This window comes from Neoarius graeffei, chromosome 12 (genome assembly GCF_027579695.1).
Source record: "Neoarius graeffei isolate fNeoGra1 chromosome 12, fNeoGra1.pri, whole genome shotgun sequence".
NCBI lineage: Eukaryota > Metazoa > Chordata > Actinopteri > Siluriformes > Ariidae > Neoarius > Neoarius graeffei.
This window is the reverse complement of record NC_083580.1, coordinates 30,910,530-30,936,239: the sequence shown is the minus strand read 5'-3', so window position 1 is coordinate 30,936,239 and position 25,710 is coordinate 30,910,530. Positions and strand designations below refer to the sequence as shown.

General features: G+C 45.9%; 1 protein-coding gene across 3 annotated transcripts in view; it reads right to left on the bottom strand.

Moving 5' to 3' along the window:
- map4k6 (mitogen-activated protein kinase kinase kinase kinase 6) overlaps window positions 1–25,710 on the bottom strand; it is a 292,471-nt gene that overhangs the window by 205,018 nt on the left and 61,743 nt on the right. For all 3 annotated transcript variants that reach the window (XR_009655726.1, XM_060935787.1, XM_060935788.1), the window contains exon 9: window positions 24–155. Coding sequence is in view for 2 of the 3 variants with exons in the window: in XM_060935787.1 (XP_060791770.1) it covers window positions 24–155 (132 nt within the window). In the remaining variant the exon portion in view is untranslated. The remainder of the gene's footprint in view (window positions 1–23; window positions 156–25,710) is intronic.

Below are 25,710 nucleotides of genomic sequence, written 5' to 3'. Positions count from 1 at the left end.
TGCACATGTGTACATGTCCTTACCTCATTGGGTGTAGATCAAACATTGGTGGCTGAAGTTCTGCTAGTTCTATGGCTGTTATTCCCACTGCCCAGATGTCACAGAGTTGGTTATAGCCACCTTTCCTCTCTACAGCTGCCACTTCTGGAGCCATCCTAAGACATAGGAAAGGGTCAAAAGGAAAGACAGGGAGCATTTTCAAGATCATAAAACAAGTAACTGAATAATCTCTTTTCTTATTAGCAAAACCGATGTTTGTGTGCATGGACTTTTGAGCAGGATTAATCCTTTGTTGCTTTGATATTATACTCATGAAATAGCTGGCTGTCAGGACCTTTTATTTTACTCTGCTGCTTTTCATACAGAAGTTGTGTACAACAAGCTCTACAGTGATCATTATAACTCTAGTTCTTAGAAACATTTCTTGTTGGCTTTTGGATCATTCTGATAAGAATGTGTTGAAGTGGTTTGTACTTTGTATGTAATTAAAGGCGTCACGCAGTGGCGATAAAAGTCACATTATTCTGCACCAGAATGCTTTCGAGATTCGAAATAAATTGACCGTCGATTTTTCAAAAGCTTCCCGCGGTTGTAATCGGTCCTTATTTGGTCATGCCCATCACTTGAAATTTCCCGCGTTCGCAGCGCCCCCTCTCGGTCAATGGAACAGCTGCGTGACGTCATACCAGTAACCACTTGGTGCAGTTGCAATGGCGGACACACCAGAAAATAGGAGCGATGCTGAGGAAATTAGCTTTGATTTTACCGATACAGAAGAAGAAAATGGCCCACAAGTAGAGATTTTGACAGCTGAATGTCCTGGTGGTATCCAGCCTTACAGATTTGAACCTGAGCGCTCATCTTCAGAAGAAAATGAGGACAGTTCTGACGACGACAGAAACGAAGATGAGAATGAAGAAGACCGGCGACTTGAAGACTTGTTTTGGTTGGTTTCTCTGACTAAATCACTACTTGTGTGTATTTTTAAAGACCATTTTCACTTGAATTAGAATGCTGTGTGATTAATCTATGATTATGTGTAATACTGATAGCTGTAGGGGGTGAAAGTATAGCTAGAAAGATTGAATTCTAGCAACTTGACAGCTTGCGATCTCGCGAAATGCAGTGGGCCTTCCGATACAGTAGACCCCTTGATATTCCAGTTTTCATCATTTTCCTTTTATTGCGGTTGATTTTAACTTGATATTCAGTATGTTATAGGCTGGGAGTATTGAGCTTTGTATTGTATTGTTTAGTAAACGTACAATCGTCAGTAATAAGTGATAATTATTAGTTAAAAGCAGCTCTGTGGCATAAATCTTTCAATTAATCTTCTGTCATCCATTTGCTAAAATTATGTGCCACATATGTGATCAAGACAACACTTCATGTGACAAAGAAAGATACGACAAATACATAAATGTATGAAAATCATTTTGTACAATTAATGATTGATACATAGAAACACTTAAAACATGTGTTTTTAAAAATATTTTTTTCTATCAATACCTAGCCATGACCTTGAAATCAGATCCATTGATAACAATGTAGGAGTCTTGCAGCATTTGGAGTGGCTGCAAAGGCCAATGAGGGAATGGCAATCCTTTCCACACTGCTGGCAGATGTACATGTAACATTTGACTCCTGGCCTTTCTTTTCTGCCTTTTTGTCTCATGAAGCAAAACCCACCCCTCTTCAAACTTAGAGATGCCTTGCTGTGGAGTGCGCTTCCAGGTAGATCTCTCGGAGGTCAGAGTTTCCCATGAATCGATGTCAACCCTCATGGCCTTGAAGTCTCTCTTACAGGTGTCTTTAAAATGCAAGAGGGGTCTGCCTAAAGGTCGTTTTCCCTGGACGAGCTCTCCATACAGCAGATCTTTGGGGATTCACTCCTCGTCCATCCTCACAACATGGCCCAGCCAGCGCAGGCGCCTCTGCTTCAGCAACGCAAATATGCTGAAGCAGATTTTAGCTCTCTTTAGGAACATCGTTGTTCGGTATCTTGTTCTGCCAAGTGATGTTTAGTATCTGTCTGAGGCAACGCATATGGAAGGCATCCAATATTCGTTCCTGCTGGCTACGTGGAGTCCAGGACTCACTACCATACAGGAGGGTGCTCAAGATGCACGCACTATACATTTTGACCTTGGTGTGCTCCATAAGTTTCTTGTTTAACCAGACTCTCATTGCTAGCCTTGACATGGTGGTAAGCTGCCTTACCGATGAGCTTGCTTAGCTCTGAATCGAGAGACAGTGTCAGAGATAGTAGAGCCGAGGTAGACAACCTCATGAACAACTTCCAGCACATGGTTCAAAATTGTGATGCAGGGCAGTGAATCTACACCTTGTCCCATGACTTGAGTTTTCTACACCCACTCTGCAAGTATTTGGAGTCTCTTTAGAGCAACTCTGGCAAACAGCTTTCCAATGATGATGAGCAGAGAGATGCCGCGAAAGTTGTTGCAATCGCCCCGGTCATCTTTGTTCTTATAGTGTGTGACAATGTCCGCATCCTTCATGTCTTGAGGGACCCCACCTTGTCTCCAACAGAGGGAAAGGATTTCATGCAGCTTGGGGATAACAGCATCTTTGCAGCATTTAAGAACTTCCACAGGGATGCCATCTTTTCTGGGTGCTTTACCTGAGGCGAGTGCATCTGTAGGTATCATGCGCCATCTTGTGTCTAAGAACTACAACTCCCAGCCAACTTCTGCGTTGACTACGTCACGCCTGGGCGGGATCACGTACATCACATTCCTCAGGAATTCACATAAGAGACTTGGAAACTCCATTTTCTGTGTCTCTGGTGTCTGAACTCAGCGGAGAACAGACCATAGAGGGACGCTCACCATCGGACCATCTGAAACCATGACTCTTTCTTGCAAGAAACACGTTTTAGAGCGTTTCCCTCCTTCTGTCCACCCTTGATCACGGTGGACTCCGGAAACACGCACACTTTAACTCAAGTGAGTTATAAACCGGTTTTTCAGTTATTCTTTCAGTACGTACTAGACTGCAACCAAAAGGCAGTTTATTGGTGTTGGGAGCAGCTGGACCGTCCTAACCCTGTCTGATCAGAACTTTCTTCTCACGAGCTACGAAGATCTGCAAAGAAAACTTCAGAGCAACCGCTCTCTCTCTCTCCCCCACCGAAGCGCTTTCAGTCTCCAGCCTGCCATTTCTACAGACTCTGCTTCCTACAGAAGACGAGACTTTTCGCAGTAAGAACAGGCATTGGGCAGAAGTTTAAGTCTTAGGAATTAGTATTCACTTAATGTGAAGTTATATGAAGTTAAATGAAGTGTATACACTGAATTTTGGTTCTCTATCATTTGTTTGTTGATTTTAAATTGGTTAATCCATAAGTTTGTGCATGTCTCTCTCTCTCTTATTCTTTTACTAATATCCTCAATCTCCTTAACACACATTTTGACCTTATTAAGATTTCAGGGGGTTTGATAATGTTATGAGTGTGGAATTCTTTTGTTGCTTAGAAAACACATGCCCAGCAGGCCTGATATACATTCCACACACCCTGGCTCTTCCTTCCACGAACAACATTCCAAACTTTACCTCCCCCACAAACACGTGGAGTTAGCCACAAGAGCCAACCCTCTCAAGAGAGACCCAAGGTGTCTCTCTCTCTCTCCCTCTCTTTCACACACACACACACACACACACACACACACACCCCACTTTGTTTACAGAAGATTCAATTCTGCTGCTATTAAATTGTTCAATTTTTTCCTTTTCTTTTTTTTATTAATTTTATTATCTTTGCTATAATAAACTCCATTATTATTGGAATTGTGTGTGGTGTCTATCTGCTGTTTCGATACTTTGAAGTTGCCCAATCGCAAAGAATTCAAGGAAAGGTGTAGACAATTTATGTAATATGGTAAGTGATCAATAATGATATACTGATATAATGATATATAATTTAGCTGTTTGGTAATTTATCCAGGATCAATGGTATGATTCACTAAATGATTCATTGAACGATTCACTAAATGATTCACTAAATGATTCACCTGAGTGATTCACTTCAAACGATTCAAATGAGACTGATTCTATGATATGATTCAATTCAAATGAGTCAAATTAAACAATTCAATAGGATTGATTCATTTTAATTATTAACCTTCAAATTTAATGAGACTGATTTCATGTAATTATTAAAGATTGATCACTTATCCAATCCTAAATACACAAAATCATTAATTACACCTACACATCCAACGCCTCATTTAGTTCTTCAAGGGTTGGATCTCTATCGAGCTCCTCTATCGAGCACGGGAAGACACTTGATGGCATTTAGTGCTGCTTCGACAACCACGTTCTCTGTAGAGTAAAGCTCGGTGAAGTTCTTCAGGGGGGCGATTTTCCTCTGTGCGGGTCCAAGAGCTTGCTTGATGCCATCATACATCCCCCTAATATTGCCTGTGTCAGCTGCCGTCTGTATCTGAGAACAGATCCATAGCCAGAAGTCATTAGCGCATCTCGTGGCACACTGCTGGACTGTGCTACGAGCTCTATGGAGAGCTTGAAGATTGCCTTCACTGGGGCAAGCCTTATAGGCTGATAGGGCCCTCCTTTTTACCTCAATTACGAGCGACATAACCTCATAATTAGCCTCGAACCAATCTGTCGTCTTATTGGTTTTCTTGCCAAATTATGGACAAGGCAGCATTAACCCTCTCCTGTAAAAGGCCCTCGGGTGGGTGGAGCTTGTTAGCCTTGGCTGGCAATCCACCTAGGAGAAGGAAAACTCTGATTCCAAATCTCTGCTGCATTGCGGCGATACCCTTTTGTGGGAAAGGCCTGAGGAGTCAACCTTGAGGACAAATCTGTTGTGGGGCCCCGTAGGCAGTTTTGGCTGTATCCACAGTCATGTACTGGTAGCTCCTGTGACTGTGCTGGAACCAGATGTATCAGCTTCTGCCATTCCTTTGGAACCTTCCAGCAACGTGGGGGGGGGGGAGATCTGCTGCATGGGTAACAGCTGATCCTCCATACTCATCTACCCAGGCTTTCACACACTGGAGAGGCCACTCCAGCTTTGCTGTCTCAGCGTCAGCACAACACAGGAAGCAGCAGTCTACTGGTTATAAGAAGTCTTCTGCTCGACTGGCGAAGAGCTTGACGCCAGGGGCTGCTTCCGATGGTGGGAGAGGTCCTCGTGCCTCATTGGGCAGCTACTGCCCACCTAAAGCTGGGCAAACCCTAGCCAGTAAGGTGCTGCCCCACCACGGTCCGTTAACCTCACGGGGTGCGTGGGGTTTAGGGTGAAAACCGACAAGCGGATTGATAACTGCACCAAGCACAAGCAAGAATGCTTCCACCCTAAAGTTGGGCACTTGGAATGTCAGGATAATGACACCTGGCTTTTCTCATAATCTACAAACTGTTGAGGATGCATGCAAGACTGCTGTCATCGATATGGAACTGAACAGACTACATATGGACGTCGTTGCCCCTCAAGAGACCAGACTGCTAGGATCCGGATCTCTTGAAGGAGAAAGACTTCTCCTTTTTCTGGCAAGGAAAACCACCAGGCACTGTCAGAGAGCATGGTGTCGGCTTTGCAGTCAGAAACACCCTCCTTGGATCCATTACATCTCCATCGCTGGGAAACAAGAGGCTCCTTTCCTTGCAGCTCCACTCGTCTTCGGGACCAATCACATTGATTTGTGCCTACGCACCGACTTTAACTTCTACTGCAGAGGTCAAAGACCAATTTTACGACGATCTTAGCGCCACCATTGCAGCTGTCTCTGATATGAACCCCTTGTTTATCCTTGGTGACTAACACTAGAGTCGGTGCTGATTACAGTTCTTGCCCCATTTGCTTGGGTCATTTCAGCACAGGTAAGATGAATGAAAATGGACTTCACCTCTTGGAGCTCTGCTGTTTTCATAATCTATGTGTAAGCAACACCTTCTTCAACACGAAGCTCCAAGACAGAGTATCCTGGAGACACCCATGATCAAAGCACTGGCACCAGCTAGACCTGATCCTGACAAGACACTCAAGCCTGTCCAGCATCAGGGTGACCTGTACCAACCAATGTGCTGACTGTGACAGTGACCACTCTCTGGTGTGCAGCAAAGTGAACTTGCGTCCAAAGAAATTGTACCACACAAAGATGCAAGGAAGACCCCGCATCGACACCATCAAGATCCAAAACTACGGCAAGGTGCAAGAGCCCTCAAGGAGTCCCTTCCAGGCCCCACTGAAGTGAATGCCAGTGTAAGATGGGAACACTTCAAGAACACTGTTCGCAATGCTTTTAAAAGCATCACCTGTGTATTAATATGAAAACAATTATCTGCCTCAGGCTCAGTGAATATTGGTCAATAATAACCTTGACTTCGTCTTGATTATTATTCACCTCACCTTTGGTGAATAATTGTTAAAAATTACTGCCCTGCCATTCTCCAATACATCCAAACCCAGCTTTTTGCTCTTGCATTATCATGTCCTCCACTGCCAGTTACTTCTCATTTCTAAATTATATGAAGCACTAATATTTCATACAACCCCACCCCACCACCCAATAAATAAATAAATAAATAAATAAAAAGACTTGAAAAATCAATACCAGTAATAGAGTTTTGTTCTTAGTAGCTTTGGGACTGGAGGGTGAGAAAAGTTTTTTAAAAAATAAATAAATAAATAAATAAAAAGGGGGGGAATCTTGTTGAATTTGGGTCCATGAGACACTGCTTTCATGAAAAACTCATGGAGAACATCATCAATTAGTACAGGAATGCCATGTAAACATCCAGCTCCTCTAAGAATATTACCTGAATAGGGATAAAATTAGTTCATTTGTTTAAAGTCTTTATTTTTCTGTAAAGCTGCTTTGCAACAATGTCCATTGTTAGAAGTGCTATACAGATAAACTGACTTGACTTACTGCTTTGATTGGTCAAAATCCCTGAAACGTTCCTAGGATACACTAAACTGACATTGATGAGCATTGTGCAATGCTCAAAAAGTTAAATCAAATTCAACTTGAACCGACACCCTGCTCCTACTACTCCACTAGCAGTGTCAACTGTTCCGCTGCCGAACCATAGCAAGCAGGAGAAGATCTGCCACTTATCAGTACTACCAATGGTCAGTATGATCCCCACCTTAGAGACTTTTGATGTAACAGGTCCATGCATTTTGTCTTAATACCTCAGTCATTTGCATGGTCCCAACATGTTTCAAACAAGCAGTTGTCCAGCCACTTCTCAAAAAACTCAACCTAGATTATAGACCCATTTCTAAACTCTCATTTTTATCAAAAGGCCTTTAAAAAAAGTTTTACCAATTTGTCATTTATAATAGAATGCAATGTTTTCAAACCTTTTCAATCTGGTTTCAAAGCATGAAAAGTACATGACTCTTCAGCACAGACTCTACCTAGCTGAAGATAACTACCCTTAGCAAAAAGTAGTATACTTAAAGTTCATTTTGTAAAGTATTCTGAAGTGTAAGTATAAGTATATCAAGTGTACTACAGGCCATGTACTTCAAGTGTACTAGAAAGCATACTAATTTAATACTTCTTCGGACTAAATTGGAACATTTTAAGTTTATAAAAGTATACTTTCAAGTCCGTTTTAAGTTTACAAAAGTACACTTTCAAGTATACTCATTTATATACTATCAATGCACTTGGTATATCCCTATTGTGTGCTTGAAGTATATCATAAGTACACTTATGTACTGCCATTGTACTAGTTATATACTGTAAGTATATTCATTTATATACTATCAATGTACTTGGTATATCCTTATTGTGTACTTGAAGTATATCATAAGTACACTTATTTATGTACTGCCATTGTACTAGTTATATACTGTAAGTATACAAGAGGGATATACCAAGTACATTTACAGTATAGATATAGTATAGATGAGAGTACTTAAAGAGTACTTTTGCTAACTTAAAAGTAACTTTGAAGTATACTTTTATAAACTTAAAATGTTCCAATTTAGTCCGAAGAAGTATTAAATTAGTATGCTTTCTAGTACACTTGAAGTACATGGCCTGTAGTACACTTGATATACTTATACGTACACTTCAGAATACTTTACAAAATGAACTTTAAGTATACTACTTTTTGCTAAGGGAAACCAGTATAAAAATGTCATATAGGCTTGCCATTGAAAAGTTGTGTGGGAAACTAAGTAACTGCTTTTGGTCTTACAACCGTTTTTTGGTTGATGGAGTTACGTACCACAGTAAAACCTATGACAGACTAAAGAAGAGATTCAACAGTGCTGCATACATGAAAGATGGTACATTTTGTTGTATTATAGAATTGGTTGTTTTTAAACAAATATGTTCACATGAAATCTCTGCTTTTTGTCCATGTCGCAAACTATGTTGTGTTTTAGTTGACGTACTTAGTAAATCAGGCAGGCCTGTATGTAAAGATTTGCAAATAAATGTACAAAGTCATTTTGTATATGATGTTCAAAAAACTGAAACTGTTCATGCTGTCTCGCCTGACATGATCAAAACAAAATGTGTCCTTGTTGAAACAGCTGACACACTGTACATAACACCATTGCCAAACCCTTTTGAAAGGGACTAGTTAAATAAATAAAGTCAAGCCAAACTTTTTTCTGTTTTCCTGTTTTTGTGTATGATGAAGTGTAAGGTACATGAAGATAATGCAATTCAGTACACATAATGACTAAGTGTTAATCTCCAGAATTATAATAAGACATTAAACAAGACATGCATGTTGACGGTTGGGTTGGCTGGTAATGTTCATCATGTGCTGTTGAGTAAGGCTGCTGCAGAGGGGATGAAGGACTTTTTGTTTATAGTGGTACATTGTAGCGCCAGCCTGATGGGAGCAGTTGGAAGGAGTGATGGAGGGGGTGAGAGGGGCCCTCTGATCAGGTTGGATTCCCTAATCACTTACCAGCTGTATAGCTCAGCTAATGTAATATAAATTATAAATATAATATATATATATAAAATATAATGTAATATAAATTATAAATATAATATATACATATAGTATAAATATATAAATTAAACGTTGAGTCAATTAATGAGTTGACCTTATTGTGCTCTTGAAGCAAGATATATGCTAAGCATTCCTATTTTGTGGCAAAAAGATTTACAAAGTATACTTAGGTCCAAGTATAAGTTTTAGTATTAAAGTAATGTACAAGTGTAAGTCTTAGTATTGATATAGGTCTACTTATACTTTTTTATACTTGGTTCAGTATAAACCAAGTATACTTCCCTGTACTATGTTGTAAGTGTATCAAGAATTAGTTTATAAGAAGTAACCTTCAAGTACACTTCCTCGATTTTAGTATAAAATAAGTATACTTGTAGCACACTTGATTAAACTTCTTTTTGCTAAGGGTAATGACTGACTGATGTTTTTGCCATTCTTTTGCTGCTGAACCTCAGTACTGCTTTTAACACTGTGGATCAAATGATACTTATTGAGCACCTTGAAAATATATACAGAAATCCTTAGGTGGTTTGAGTCCTACTTTGTAGAACTTTAGTTAACACTGGCAAAGGTTTTTACCATTAATTGTAGGATCCCCCTATAGTCCAATTTGGGGTCTGTACCCTTTTCAATATACAGTATGTGTGACCATTCTATCATTGTAACAACTCTCTGGGATTGGGATACAGAGGAACTCGGAGCAGGTTTCAGAATAGGTGTGTTTATTTTATGTTTCACTTTTCAGTGCACTACCACATACAAAACACACATGTCAGGGAACACAGCTCTCACTCTCTTGTTACAGGCCATCTGAAGGACACACAAAGACGCACGTTAATAGACAGCCAGCAATTGGGCACAGGTGTAACTCATCACATTACCTGCTGGTTCAATCGGACTCCTTGCTGTTCACAGCCAACACTTGACCACACCCTCTCTGCCACATACCCCCAAAGCCTGACTCAGGCTGGGGAACCGTCCAGCTTGCAGCTGACCCCTCCCCAGCGGAAGGCACAATCCACCACCACCACCATCTGTGCCCCCACCCTGTGGACCACCTCGAACTTAGAGGGCTGAAGAGCCAGATACCAACAAGTGATCCACACATTGGCATCCTTCATGCGGTGGAGCCACTGGAGCGGGCAGAACAGAGGGTGAATGGGCATCCTAGCAGGTAGTACTGGAGTGTGAGGACCACCCACTTGATGGCCAAACACTCCTTCTCAATGGTGCTGTATTTTGACTCTCGCATGGAGAGCTTGCAGCGGATGTATAGCACTGGGCACTCCTCCCCCCGCCATCACCTGAGACAAAACTGCCCCCAGCCCTCTGTCTGATGCGCTAGTCTGCAAAACGAAAGGGAGAGAAAAGTCAGGCGAATGCAACAGCAGGTCCCCACACAAAACCGCTTTAATTTGAGTAAAAGCCCATTCGCACGACTCTGTCCACTGGACCAGATTTGGTGCACCCTTTTTAACAAGGTCAGTCTGTGGGCTGGTGACATGCAAAAAGTTAGGCATGAACCACCTATAGTAGCCAGCCAGTCCCAGGAACTGCCTCACTCCCTTTTTGGTCTGAGGTTGTAGGCAGGCTGTAATTGCTGCAGTCTTGTCAATTTGAGGACGCACCTGCCCATGACCCAAGTGGAAGCCCAGATACCATATTTCCACCTGTCCAATTGCACACTGTTGGATTTGCTGTGAGCCCCACATGCCTCAGTGACCTCAGGATGGCCCTTAGATGTTGTAAATGCTGCTGCTAATCATGACTATAAATAATGTCAGCTAAATAAGCAGTGGCTTTAATTCTTGAATCAAAATACTCCTAAAACAGTAAATACTATACTAGGAGAACTAGCTCAGGGGCTCTCCCCCCCGCCTCACCGGGTTAGTGAGGAAACGATATATGCATTGTGGGGATGGAGGATTCAGTCCATTGTGGCATATGCATTGTGGGGATGGAGGATTCAGTCCATTGTGGCATATGCATTGTGGGGATGGAGGATTCAGTCCATGAGGCACGGAAACATTGCTGGGACCCCAAATAACCCAAAAAGAAGGGTGACAAATTGGTGTGACCCAAATGGAGTGAAAAAGACCATTTTTTCATGGGATAATGGAGTAAAGGGGATCTGCTAATATCCCTTTGTCAAATCCAGTGTCAAATAAAAGCAAGCCCTGCCTAACAGATCAAGCAGTTCATCAATGCAAAGCATTGGATATGTCTCAAATTTAAACACCACATTGACTTTTCTGTAATCCAGCCACTGGGGGTGCATAAGCATACTCTTGGTGCCGGTCCCAAGCCCGGATAAACTGGAGAGGGTTGCGTCAGGAAGGGCATCCAGCGTAAAACCGTGCCAAATCTAACATGCGAAATTAAAAGAGAAATACCATACTGGATCAGTCGGGGCCTGGGTTAACAAAGACCGCCTCTGGTACTGTTGGTCAACAGGGTGCCGGTAGAAAGTGTGCAACTGTTGCGCCAAAACGGAGAAGGAGAAAGAGAGGGGGGAGGCGTGTTAGGAGAGAGCATGAAAGATGGAAGGGAAGGAGCTTAGAATTGAGGGTAGGAACACTGAATGTGAGAACATTGACTGGCAGAGCGAGAAAGTTAGCAGGTATGATGGAAAGAAGGAAGTTGGACATTTTGTGTGTGCAGGAGACGAGGTGGAAAGGAAGCAAGGCCAAGAACATTGGAGGTGGATGCAAGTTGTTTGTGGCAGCGGGGGCGTGGTCAAGCGTCGGTCTGTGACCGGAGGGTGGAGTCAGGGAAGGTAAAGTGGCAGAATCACTGCACCTGATGTTGGTTAATCTGTGTTTGTGTGTCTTCCCCAGTGACTGTGCCCTATATGAGAAGAGAGCGCAGAGGAAGGAAGCTCTCTCCCCGAACTGGACGATGTGTGTGTGTGTGTGTGTGTGTGTGTGTGTGTGTGTGTGTGTGTGTGTGCACGCGAGTGCCTGGAAGAGAGTAAATATTGCATCTGAAAAGAGCAATTAAAGAGTTTGTGGAACTTAATTCTGGCCTGCCGTCTTTCTGTGCTCCACCCACACGAACTGCTAGAGTGGTGCCGAAACCCGGGAATCGAGCATAGTAAAAAGGACAGCTCCATGGAATCCTCCCCCTTCGCGGACCTGGTCCACGCCCTCGCCACGGCCCAGCAGAGCCAGCACCAGGTGCTAGTCACCCTCCGAAAGGAGCAGGAGCACCGGTTCGAGGCCCTGGTGCTGGCGCAGCAAGAAGACCGACAGGCGTTCCGGCACCTCCTTGCGTCAGCGGGGTCCACCACCTCCACCGCCGTGGGCCCTTCTCCCCTCACTAAGATGGGCCCGCATGACGACCCCGAGGCCTTCATCACGCTCTTCGAGTAGGCAGCAGAGGCCTCGGGCTGGTGGAACAGGCGAGGCGCAGCTGGCCGCGTTACAGCTCCCCGCCAACTGCCGGCTGGTCTATGCAGACCTTTGCCGGGCTGTCCTCCAGCGGGTGGGGCGCACCCCTGAACAACAGCGTCAGCACTTCCGCACTCTGTGTCTGGAGGAAGTCGGCCGGCCGAGTTGGCGGAGGACCATTTGGCGGCTATTCCGACAGCAGGACAGCGGACATCCCCTCCCCTCTTTTCTCTCTCTCTCTCCCCCTCCTCCTCCTGTGTCTCGTCCTCACCCTGTTCCCCCACCGCGGAGGTGGGGGCCGGCCCCACCCCAGCTGGCCCGTCGCACCTCCAGTTTTTCCCTTCTGTGTCTGTCTCTCCCTCCCACAGGTGAGTGAGCCCCAGAGCACCGGTGCAGAGAGGAAGCCCGGGCCGGTTTGCTGGCACTGTGGGGAGCCGGGCCACCTCCAACAGCAGTGCTCAGCGATGGAAGTGAGCGCGGTGGTTCGGATCCCCAATGCGCCAGGAGCCACCCTCGATCGGGCCGGAGCGTATCGCATACCGGTGAGTATCCAAGGGGATACATATCAGGCTTTGGTGGACTCTGGCTGTAATCAGACCTCAATTCACCAAAGCCTGGTGAGAGTCGAGGCACTAGGGGGAGCACAGGGGGTGAACGTGTTGTGTGTGCACGGGGATGTTCACAGCTACCCTTTGGTGTCTGTCCACATTCTTTTTCGAGGGGAAAAAATTTAGAGTAAAGGCGGCAGTTAATCCTCGCATCACCCACTCGATAATTTTGGGGACTGATTGGCCGGGATTCGGGGAGTTAATGAGCCATCTAGTGAAGAGTGGGTCCTGCCGTAGTTTAGCAGGGGGAGGTCCTGGTGTTGCTTTGGCGGGAGCAGCTGTCACAGAGCCGTCTACATCATCTCCGCATCAGAGTGAGGAGCAGCAGGCTCCTCCTCCCTCTCTCGGGGAATCCCTGGCGGATTTTCCGTTAGAGCAATTGCGAGATGAGTCTCTGCGGCATGCGTTTGAGCAAGTAAGAGTAATCGATGGTCAAATGCTCCAGCCAAACGCCACCCCGTCCTTCCCCAATTTTTCTATTATGAAGGATAGATTATACAGAGTGACGCAGGACACTCAGACTAAAAGAGCAAGTCACGCAGCTTTTGATTCCAAAGAGCCGCCGGGAATTGGTATTCCAGGCGGCTCACTTTAATCCCATGGCTGGACACTTAGAGCAGGATAAGACACTAGCCCGACTAATGGCCCGGTTCTATTGGCCAGGGAATCGCAGCGATGTCCGTAGGTGGTGTACAGCGTGCCGCAAATGCCAGTTAGTAAATCCAGCGGCCATTCCAAAAGCGCCTTTGCGCCCTCTCCCATTAATTGAGACCCAGTTCGAAAGAATTGAGATGGATCTCGTCGGGCCGTTAGATCGGTCAACACGAGGGTACTGCTTTATTTTAGTTCTGGTGGACTATGCAACGCGATACCCGGAAGCAGTGCCTCTGCGCAATATCTCAGCACACAGTATTGCGGAAGCGCTCTTCGGCGTCATCTCCCAAGTTGGAATCCCGAAAGAGATTCTGACTGACCAAGGCACCTCGTTTATGTCACGAACACTGAACGAACTGTATGGGTTATTGGGTATTAAACCAATCCGCACCAGCATTTATCACCCACAAACGGACGGTTTAGTTGAACGGTTCAATCGCACCCTCAAGAATATAATTTAAAAATTCGTAAGTGAGGACGCACGTAATTGGGATAAATGGCTCGAACCCTTGTTATTTGCAGTGCGAGAGGTCCCCCAAGCCTCCACGAGGTTCTCCCCGTTCTAACTGTTATAGGGGCGTAAGCCACACAGATGTGCTGTGAGAAAATTGGGAGGAGGGACCTTCACCCAGTAAAAATCAAATTCAATACGTTATGGACCTGTGCGCAAAACTCCACACACTCACACACCTAACCCAGGAGAATTTGTGGCAGGGCCAAGAACGGCAAACCCACCTGTACGACAGGGGTACGTGCCTTAGGGAGTTCGCACCAGGAGATAAAGTTCTTGTACTGTTGCCCACATCGAGCTCCAAATTAATCGCCAAGTGGCAAGGACCCTTTGAGGTCACACGGTGAGTCGGGGACGTCAACTACGAGGTGAGGCGAATGGACAGCGGTGGGGTGCTACAGGTTTACCACCTCAACCTGCTCAAACTCTGGAACGAGAAGGTCCCTGTGACGTTGGTGTCAGTGGTTCCAGAGAAGGCGGAGCTGGGGCCGGAAGTTCAAAAGGGAACATTGGCATCGCGTACCTCTCCGGTCCCCTGTGGAGACTACCTCTCCCCGACCCAACTCATGGAGGTGGCCCAGTTGCAGACCGAGTTTTCAGACATGTTCTCGCCCCTGCCCGGCCGCACTGACCTCATAGAGCACCACATTGAGACGCCCCCGGGGGTGGTAGTGCGCAGCTGCCTTTACAGGTTACCCGAACACAAGAAAAAAGTGGTTCGGTAAGAACTCGAGGCCATGCTCGAAATGGGCATCGTCGAGGAGTCCCACAGTGACTGGAGCAGCCCGGTGGTCTTGGTACCCAAGGCCGACAGGTCGGTCCGGTTCTGTGTAGACTATAGAAAAGTCAATGCGGTATCTAAATTCGACGCGTACCCAATGCCTCGTATTGAGTTGCTCGATCGACTAGGCATGGCTTGCTTTTACTCGACACTGGATTTGACAAAGGGTTATTGGCAGATACCCTTGACTCCATTATCCTGAGAAAAAACGGCCTTTTCCACACCGTTCGGCTTACACCAGTTTGTTACACTTCCTTTTGGGCTGTTTGGGGCACCCGCTACGTTCCAGCGGCTTATGGATAGGGTCCTCCGCCCCCATGCCACCTACACGGCCGCATACCTCGACGACATTATTATTTATAGTAGTGACTGGCCACGGCATTTACAACACCTGAGGGCTCGCTGAGGCGAGCGGGTCTCACAGCCAACCCAAAGAAGTGTGCGATTGGGAGGGTGGAAGTACAGTATCTGGGCTTCCACTTGGGCAATGGGCAGGTGCGTCTCCAAATCAATAAGACAGCAGCAATTGCAGCCTGCCCAAGGCCCAAGACCAAAAAGGGGGTGAGACAGTTCCTGGGGCTGGCTGGCTACTATCGTAGGTTTATACCTAATTATTCGGACGTCACCAGCCCGCTGACTGAGCTGACTAAAAAGTGGGCACCAGATCCGGTCCAGTGGACGGAGCAATGCCAGCGGGCTTTCTCTGAGGTGAAGGCTGCACTGTGTGGGGGGCCACTGTTACACTCCCCTGACTTTTCTCTCCCCTTTATGTTGCAGACGGACACGTCGGACAGAGGGCTGGGGGCCATTCTGTCCCAGGAGGTGGAGGACCGCCCCGTCCTGTACATAAGCAGGAAGCTGTCAGTGCGTGAGGGGCGCTACAGCACCATCGAAAAGGAGTGCCTGGCGATCAAGTGGGCGGTCCTCGCCCCCCTCTACTACCTCCTGGGGCGCTCTTTCACCCTCTGTTCGGACCACGCACCCCTCCAGTGGCTCCACCGCATGAAGGATGCCAATGCGCGGATCACCCGTTGGTATCTGGCACTCCAGCCCTTTAATTTCAAGGTGGTCCACAGGCCAGGGGCGCAGATAGTCGTGGCGGACTTCCTCTCCCATCGGGGGGGGTCGGCTGCAGGCCGGACGGCTGCCCGGCCTGAGTAGGGCGGTGGGGGTATGTGGCAGCGGGGGCGTGGTCAAGCGTCGGTCTGTGACCGGAGAGTGGAGTCATGGAAGGTAAGTGGCAGAATCACTGCACTTGATGTTGGTTAATCTGTGTTTGTGAGTCTTCCTCAGTGACCGCGCCCTATATGAGGAGAGAGAGAGCAGAGGAAGGAAGCTCTCTCCCCGAACCAGACGACGTGTGTGTGTGTGTGTGTGTGTGTGTGTGTGTGTGTGTGTGTGCGCGCGTGCCTGAAAGAGAGTAAATATTGCCTCTGAAAAGAGCAATAAAATTGTTTGTGGAACTTAATTCTGGCCTACCGTCTTTCTGTGCTCCACCCACACGAACTGCTACACTGTTTTATTATGGAATCGATGGAAAGAGAAATAGTGTTGGTATTGTTTTGAGGGGAGAGTTGGTCAACAGTGTGATTGATGTGAAGAGGGTGTCAGATAGAGTGATAGGCATGAAGTTGGAGATTCAAGGAGTGGTAATCCATGTTGTGTGCGCGTACGCCCCACAGGTTGGATGTGAGAATGAAGAGAAAGAGTCTTTCTGGGAAAAGATGGATGAAGTGGTAGAAAGTATACCAAGGAAGGAGTGCGTGCTGATAGGAACAGATTTCAACGGACATGCTGGCGAGGGAAACAGAGGAGATGAGGACGTGATGGGCAGATATGGTGTAAGAGAGAAATGTGGAAGTGCAAATGGTGGTTGATTTTTCAAAGAGGATGAATTTGGCAATAGTCAATACATACTTCGAGAAGAAAGAGCAGCACAGGGTGATGTTTAAGAGTGGAGGAAGATCTACACAGGTGGACTACATACTCTGCAGAAGGGGTAACCTGAAGGAGATTGGAGACTGTAAAGTGATGGCAGGGGACAGTGTAGCTAGACAACATCAAGTGGTCGTGTGCAGAATGAGCTTGAAAGCAAAAAAGAGGAAGCGGGAAATAGTGGAGCTGAAGATTAAGTGGTGGAAACTAAAAGAGGTTGAACATCAGAAGGCATTTAGGGAAGAAATGAGACGAGCATTGAGTGGTCATGGAAGTCTGCCAGCAGATTGGGATACTACTGCTGTACTAGTAAGAGAGGCAGCAAGGAAGGTGCTAGGGTGGTCATCGGGAAGGAGGAAGTAAGACAAGGAGACATGGTGGTGGAACAAAGAAGTGCAGGAAATTATAAAAGAGAAGAGGCTAGCAAAGAAGAATTGGGACAATCAGAGAGATGAGGAAAGCAGGCGGTTAGACAGAGATGAGACAGAAGGCAAAAAGAGCGGTAGCAAAGGCGAAAGCAGATGCATACCAGGAGTTGTATGAAAGACTGGAGACCAAAGAAGTCTCCTGTGAAACAGCAGTGAGGTGTGCAGTTGGAACAACTGAAAGACCTGTACAGACTAGCTAGGCAGAGAAACAGGGAAGCGAGGGATGTACAGGGTAAGAGTGATGAAAGATGTAAATAGAAATGTGCTGACAAAGAGAGTGTATTACGAAGGTGGAAAGAGTACTTTGAGGATTTATTAAATGAGGAGAATCCAAGAGAGAAAAGGTCAGATTCGTTGGAGACAGCAAATCAGGAAGCAGAGTTGGTTAGTAAGGATGAGGTGAGGGCAACCATGAAAAGAATGAAGACTGGGAAAGCAGTTGGACCAGATGGTATCCCAATTGAGGCTTGGAGATGTTCGGGTGAGACGGCTGTGGAGTTCCTAACAAGATTGTTTAATAAGATCCTAGAGAATGAGAAAATGCCAAATGAATGGAGAAAGGAGTGTGCTAGTCCCAATATACAAGAATAAGGGAGATGTACACAGATGCAGTAATTACAGAGGAATAAAATTGATAAGCCACACCATGAAGCTATGGGAAAGGGTATTGGAGGCGAGATTGAGAAGAGAGGTTGCAATCTGTGAACAGCAGTATGGGTTTATGCCAAGGAAGAGCACGTCGGATGCAATTTTTGCTTTAAGAATGTTAATGGAGAAGTACAGAGAAGGCCAGAGAAAGCTACATTGTGTTTGTAGACCTGGAGAAGGCGTACAACAGAGTGCCAAGAGAGGAGTTATGGTATTGTATGAGAAAGAGTGGAGTGAATGAGAAGTATAGTAGAGTGGTGCAAGGCATGTATGAGAACGGTGAAACAGCAGTGAGGTGTGCAGTTGGAACAATTGAATGGTTCAAGGTGAAGGTGGGACTCCATCAAGGATCTGCTTTGAAGTGAGGCAAGAGTCACCATGGAACATGATGTTAACGGATGATGTTGTGATATGTGGTGAAAGTAGAAAGGAGGCTGAGTTGGGTTTGGAGAGATGGAGGTATGCATTAGAACAAAGAGGAATGAAGGTGAGCAGTAGCAAAACAGAATACATGTGCATCAGTGAGAATAGGGATGAGAGTGTAGTGAAGATGCAAGGAGCAGACGTAAAGAAAGTTGGTGAAGTCAAGTACCTGGGGTCAACTGTGCAGGAAAACAGGGGCTGCGATAGTGAGGTGAGAAAGAGAGTGCAGGCAGGGTGGAGCAGTTGGAGAAGGATTTCGGGAGTCATTTGTGATAGGAAAGTCCCAGCAAAAGTGAAAGGTAAGATGTATAAGAGAGTCGTGAGACCAGCTGTGATGTATGGATTGGAGACCGTACCCTTAACGAAGAGACAGGAGGCAAAAGTTGGAGGTGGCTGAGTTGAGGATGTTAAGGTTTGCGATGGGAGTGACAAGGTTGGACAGGATAAGGAATGAGCACATCAGAGGGACAGCACATGTGGAGAGCTTGGGAATTAGGCCAAGAGAGATGAGACAGATGGTATGGGCACATCCTGAGAAGACATGCAGAGCATGTGGGAAGGAGAATGTTGAGGATGGAGCTGCCAGGCAAACGAAAATGAGGAAGGCCAAGGAGGAGATACATGGATGTGGTGAGAGAGGACATGAAAGTGGCAGGTGTAGAGAAGGATGCGGAAGACAGGGAGCAATGGAGACAAAAGATCCGCTGTGGCGACCCCTAATCGTGAGCAGCCAAAAGGTTGACTTTTCTGTAGTCCACACAGAACCGTACGATCCCATTGGTCTTGGGCACTAAGACCACCAGGCTGCTCAAGTCACTGTGCGACTCCTCAATTACTCCCATATCAAGCATCACCTTGAGTTCATTCCGAACCACATTTTTCTCATGCTTGAGGAGCCAATAAAGGTGGCTGTGCACCACCACGCCTGGGGGAGTCTTGATGTGGTGCTCTAGTTGGTCAGTGTGACCAGGGAGGGGTGAGAACATGTCACTGAATTCCTCCTACAAACTGACAACCTGTCTTACTGGGATGGTTAGAGGTAGAGGTGAGCTCCACAGGGGACCGGGGTGAATTGGGCCACACTTTTTGGACTTACCTCTGGTCCCAGCTCCGCCCTCTCTGGAACTACCATCGCCAAAGGAACCTCCTCTCTTCACAGCTTCAGGACATTGAGGTGGTAAATTTGACATGCATCGGCTCCATGTGTACACCTGACCTCATAGTCAACTTACCCAATTCGCCATGTGACTGCAAAGGGCCCTCGCTACTTGGAAAGTAAATTTGAGTTCAACATGGACAGTAAAATGAGCCCTTGATCTCTTGTTGCAAATTCCCTTAGCTGTGCCTCTCTGTTGTACAGGCAGGATTGACATTGTTGTGCCTGTAGCAAATTCTCCTGGGTTATGTGACTCCGTGCATGGAGTTTGCTCTCCGGTCAAGAACATCTTGAATTTCATTTTTGCTTTGTGAAGGTCCCTCCTCCCCATTTTCTCTAATGATATCCAAGAGGCCACTGGGCTTGCACCCATACAGCAATTCAAATGGGGAAAACCCGGTGGAGGCTTGTGGGACCTTGTGCACTGCAAACAGAGTCTCCATCCACTTATCACAGTTTCTAGCATCCCCGTGAATGAACTTATGAATCATGTTTTGTAGAGTTTGGTTAAATCGCTTGACCAGCTTGTCCATTTGCAAATGATGAACACTAGTGTGAATCAATTTAATCCCTAATAATTCATACAATTCACATAGCGTGCTTGACATAAAAAGTGGTGCCTTAATCAGCCAGGATTTCTTTTATCTCCCAAGTTGGGATTCCAACGCGCAAGACTGCCTCTGCAACACTACGTGCAGAGGTATTGCGGAGAGGCACTGCTTCCCTGTATCGTGTTGCATAATCCACCAACACAAAACGATACCCACGTGCAGATCAATCTAATGGCCCGACAAGATCCATGCCAATTCTTTCAAAGGGGATCTCCATTAAATGGTAATGGGTGCAATGGTGCTTTTGGCGTGGCTGTTGGATTTACCAGCTGGCATTCAAGACAAACTGCATACCACCTGCAGACATCGGCATGACTCCCTGGCCAATAGAAACAAGCCATGAGACAATTTAGTGTTTTGTCCTGATCGAGATGCCCAGCCATGAGATTATGATGAGCCACATGGAATAAAAGTTCCCTACGGCTCTTTGGGACCAACAACTGTGTTGTCTCCTCCTTAGTCAGAGTGTCCTGTGTCACTTGATATAGCCTATCCTTAATAATACAAAAATATGGAAAAAGTGCAACATTAGGCTGGAGTTTCTGGCAATCAATTACTTTCACTTGGTCAAAAGCATGTTTCAGAGACTCATCAAGTGCCTGTTCCAACAGGAAATCCTCTCCATGTCATCATGACCTGCAGCGGACATGGATGGTCTGAAGACTGCCTCCCCAGCCAATATTGCAGTGAGATTCCCCCATGATGTGCTAATGTATAACCCATCCACTACTAACTGTTTTATTAAGGTTTTAATCCCCAGCCACTCTGTTCCCAGGATAAGTGGATGGGTGAGGCTCAGGCTAACCACCGCCTCCACAATATGCTTTTCTACCCAGAAATGAATAGTGACCAGCATTAGTGGATATTTCTGAACATCCCCGTGTACACACCTCATCTTCACCAATCATGTATTTCCCAGTGCCCTGCATTGAATCAGTCTTTGATGCATGGGGGTCTAATTACAACCAGAATCCACCAAAGCCTGATGTGTACCCCCGTGAATACTCAGACGTGGTGTGTTCCTGCTCAATCGAGGGAAGCCCACGGCACATCAGGAATGAGAATTAGAATTCCTGCCCCTTTGCGGAAGTTCTGATTCCGGGAAATCCGAGGGTTCCTGCTGTGCCAGTTCTAGCAAGCATGGATAAGTCAACCTATTGGGGGGAGGCGCTGCAGGAGTGTCTGCTCCTGGAAACACCATCAGGTGACCAGCTGGAACATCTCCTCCAGCAACACTACACAGTGACACTGGACCCATGCCAACGTCTTGCTCGGCAGTTGCAGGATGAACTGCTCCAGTGTCACTCGATCGATGATGCCCTTGGCATCACACTCACGCTTCCACTACTACCCTTGGCAGGTGTCTCGGAGCCATTGGGCAAAGGCAAACAGGCAACCAGTCTTGCTGTATGTCAGAGCACGGAAGCGCTGGTGATCCTCCTCCAGTGTGCGACCCACCTGAAGTATAGCCCACTTCAGGTCTGGGTACTCCAGTATGCTGGTGGCGGGGAGCTGCCAAGCTGCAAGCTGGGCTTCCCCAGACAGGAGCGGCAGTATGCAAAACACCCACTGCGAGGTTGGCCAATCACATACCTCTGCAAGATGCTCAAACAGCTCCACAAATGCTTCTAGGTCGTGCTGCAGCCCCATTTTGACCAGCTGGGTGGGGAAGGTGGTCACAGGAACTACTGCCGGAGTACCCACTGATTGGACCAGGATCACCTGCTGGTCCTCAGCCTGGGCCTCAAGCAGGGCCTGGAAGTGCTTTTCCTGATCCATGGACAGCTCAAAGAGGACTTGATGCTGGCTCTGGAGGTTAGTGATAAGGGTCTGGAGGAGCTCTCTGGCAGGTCTGGACTCCATGGCAGCGTTGATCCTCAGTCCCTTGTTTCGGCACCAGTGTAACAATTCTCTGGGATTGGGATACAGAGGAACTCAGAGCAGGCTTCAGAACAGGAGTGGGTTTTTTTTTCACTTTTCAGTGCACTACTACATACAAACACACACCACACACGTTGGGGAACACAGCTCTCTCTCTCTCATTGCTGGCTATCTGAAAGAGACACAAAGATGCCAATAGACAGCCAATAATTAGACACAGGTGTAACTCAGCACATGTTACCTGCTGGTTCAACCTGACTCCTCCCTCACCATTCACAGCCGACGTTCAACCACACCCTTGCTACCACAGTCATATCATCTGGATGTACGACATCTCATTTCACTGCTCAGCAGATATTTCTGAAATCTAAAATGACCCACGTTCTCACAGTCTTACAGATGGCTTAGAGGACATTAAAAGCTTGATGGCAAACAATTTCCTAAAGTTGAATAAGAACAAACATGAAATTATCCTTTTTGGTCTATTTGAATCCATTTTGAAACTTCAAAGTAATCTCCATTGCCAAAACCTAATCCTTCCTATTCCACCATGACCTGGAGAAAATCATCTATGCGCTCATCACATTCTGCCTAGATGACTAACTAGTTTATACAGTTGCGGTCAGAAAATTTACATGCAGGGACATTAATGTCATGGCAATATTGGGCTTTCAATGATTTCTTTGAACTTTTCTTTTTCCTGTGGCAGAAGCATTGTACAACATACATCTTTATTTGAAGAAAAAGAAGAATTTGGTGCACAAGTTTCAATTTATTTTGGGTTTTCTGAGATCAAGCCAGGGTCAAAATTATACATACAGGATCAAAAATGCACATATGCACACTTAGATTATTAATTCAGTGGTGCTGAAAGTTCCAAACTGTCTTTTAACTTGCTAAAGCAAGGCCTCTTAACTTCCTTTTCGTGATCATGACTGACTACAGCTGGTAGCTCCTTTATGCCAACATAAAAGTTCATTGAACAACACACTGTGCAATGAAAAAGTCTGATTTGCTCAGTGCAGATCTGAGAAAGAGGACCATAGATTTACACAACTCAGGAATGTCTCTTGGACCCATTTCTAAACAGCTGCTGATTCCAAGGTCATCGGTTCAAACAATTACATGTATGTAGAAGTTATTGGGAAGTGTATCCACTTTGCCAAGCCACTTTTCTGGAAAAAGACCCATCACCAACAGCAGAGAGGAAATTTGTTCAGATGGAACAATGTACCAACTGTTAAGCATGGTTGTGGTAGTGTCATACTCTGAGGCTGTTTTGCTGCCGGTGGACCAAATGGATGTAATAGTGGAGGATTACCTCAGAATTCTTCAGCATAACCTCAAACCATTAAAAACTTGGATACAATTGGGTGTGGGCGGCACGGTGGTGTAGTGGTTAGCGCTGTCGCCTCACAGCAAGAAGGTCCTGGGTTCGAGCCCCGGGGCCGGCGAGGGCCTTTCTGTGTGGAGTTTGCATGTTCTCCCCGTGTCCGCGTGGGTTTCCTCCGGGTGCTCTGGTTTCCCCCACAGTCCAAAGACATGCAGGTTAGGTTAACTGGTGACTCTAAATTGACCGTAGGTGTGAATGTGAGTGTGAATGGTTGTCTGTGTCTATGTGTCAGCCCTGTGATGACCTGGCGACTTGTCCAGGGTGTACCCCGCCTTTCGCCCGTAGTCAGCTGGGATAGGCTCCAGCTTGCCTGCGACCCTGTAGAAGGATAAAGCGGCTAGAGATAATGAGATGAGACAATTGGGTGTTCCAATGGAACAATGACACCAAATACACAAAGCTGGCTGTGGAATGTATAAAGTATGCTACCATTAAGCTTAAAACAAGTCCTGACCTCAACCCTATTGAAAATATGTGGACTGGGTTTAAAAATCCAGAAAAGACCCAAATTAAATTGAACTCAACCAATTCTGCCAAGAAGAGTGTTCAAATATCCAACCAGAATTCTGCCAGAAGCTTCTTAAGGAGTACCAAAAGCATCTGGTAAACTTGCAAAGGGACATTTAACCAAATATTAGGTATACTGTATGCAAGTTTTTGAACCCCTATGTATAATTTTGACCCTGTGCTGAAAACTTGTGCACCAAATTATTTTTGCTGTTGTTGTTGTACAATCATTGTCAGAAAAAGAACCGTTCAAAGAAAATCACTGAAAGCCCAATATTCCCATGACATTCATGTCCATAATGACATTCATGTTCATGAATGTAAATTTATGACCACAACTGTACATGTATCAGTCAGCACTCATTGTCATGGCTGCAGCTTGCCTGAAATGCTGCAGCCAGGTTAACAACTGGCAAAAAGAAGAGGGATCATGTCACCCCTGTTTTGGCCTCCCTTCATTGCCTTCTGTTTCTTCTGGTCCAGAATTCATTTTAAGGTTTTGCTGTTTGTTGCTAAATCACTTCATGGACAGGCCCCCTCATCTATTTCTCATCTTGTAAATCATACATGACCACAAGAGATCCTCCGGTCAGTCACTGTTGCAAGGCCGTTTCAAGGTCTCACCGAGAGCACAAGGGTGATCAACTCTTTGCACTTGGAACTTAAAACTTTATATCACCCGGATTCCAAAAAATTGGGACAGGGGCATGTTTACCAATATATTACAACACTTTTTCTTTTAACGCTTAGGAAACATTTGGGAACTGAGGACACTAAATGTTGAAGTTATGAATGCGAAATTCTTTCCCATTCGTACTTGATATATGACTTCAGTTGCTCAACAGTCCGGGATCTCCGTTTTCACATTTTGCACTTCATAATGTGCCACACACTTTCAGTGACAGACAGGCCAGTTTAGCACCTGCACTCTTTTACCCTTATGCACAGAGATTCTTCCAGATTCAGTCACACTGTTGTAACACGTAACAATTTTTTTGGACTAGGGGTTGTACAACCCCGATTCCAAAAAACATTGGGACAAAGTCTCATCTCATCTCATTATCTCTAGCCGCTTTATCCTGTTCTACAGGGTCGCAGGCAAGCTGGAGCCTATCCCAGCTGACTACGGGCGAAAGGCGGGGTACACCCTGGACAAGTCGCCAGGTCATCACAGGGCTGACACACAGACAACCATTCACACTCACATTCACACCTACGGTCAATTTAGAGTAACCAGTTAACCTAACCTGCATGTCTTTGGACTGTGGGGGAACCGGAGCACCCGGAGGAAACCCACGCGGACACGGGGAGAACATGCAAACTCCGCACAGAAAGGCCCTCGCCGGCCACGGGGCTCGAACCCGGACCTTCTTGCTGTGAGGCGACAGTGCTAACCACTACACCACCGTGCCGCCCTTGGGACAAAGTACAAATTGTAAATAAAAACGGAATGCAATAATTTACAAATCTCAAAAACTGATATTGTATTCACAATAGAACATAGACAACATATCAAATGTCGAAAGTGAAACATTTTGAAATTTCATGCCAAATACTGGCTCATTGAAAATTTCATGACAGCAACACATCTCAAAAAAGTTGGGACAGGGGCAATAAGAGGCTGGAAAAGTTAAAAGGTACAAAAAAGGAACAGCTGAAGGACCAAATTGCAACTCATTAGGTCAATTGGCAATAGGTCATTAACATTACTGGGTATAAAAAGAGCATCTTGGAGTGGCAGCGGCTCTCAGAAGTAAAGATGGGAAGAGGATCACCAATCCCCCTAATTCTGCACCGACACATAGT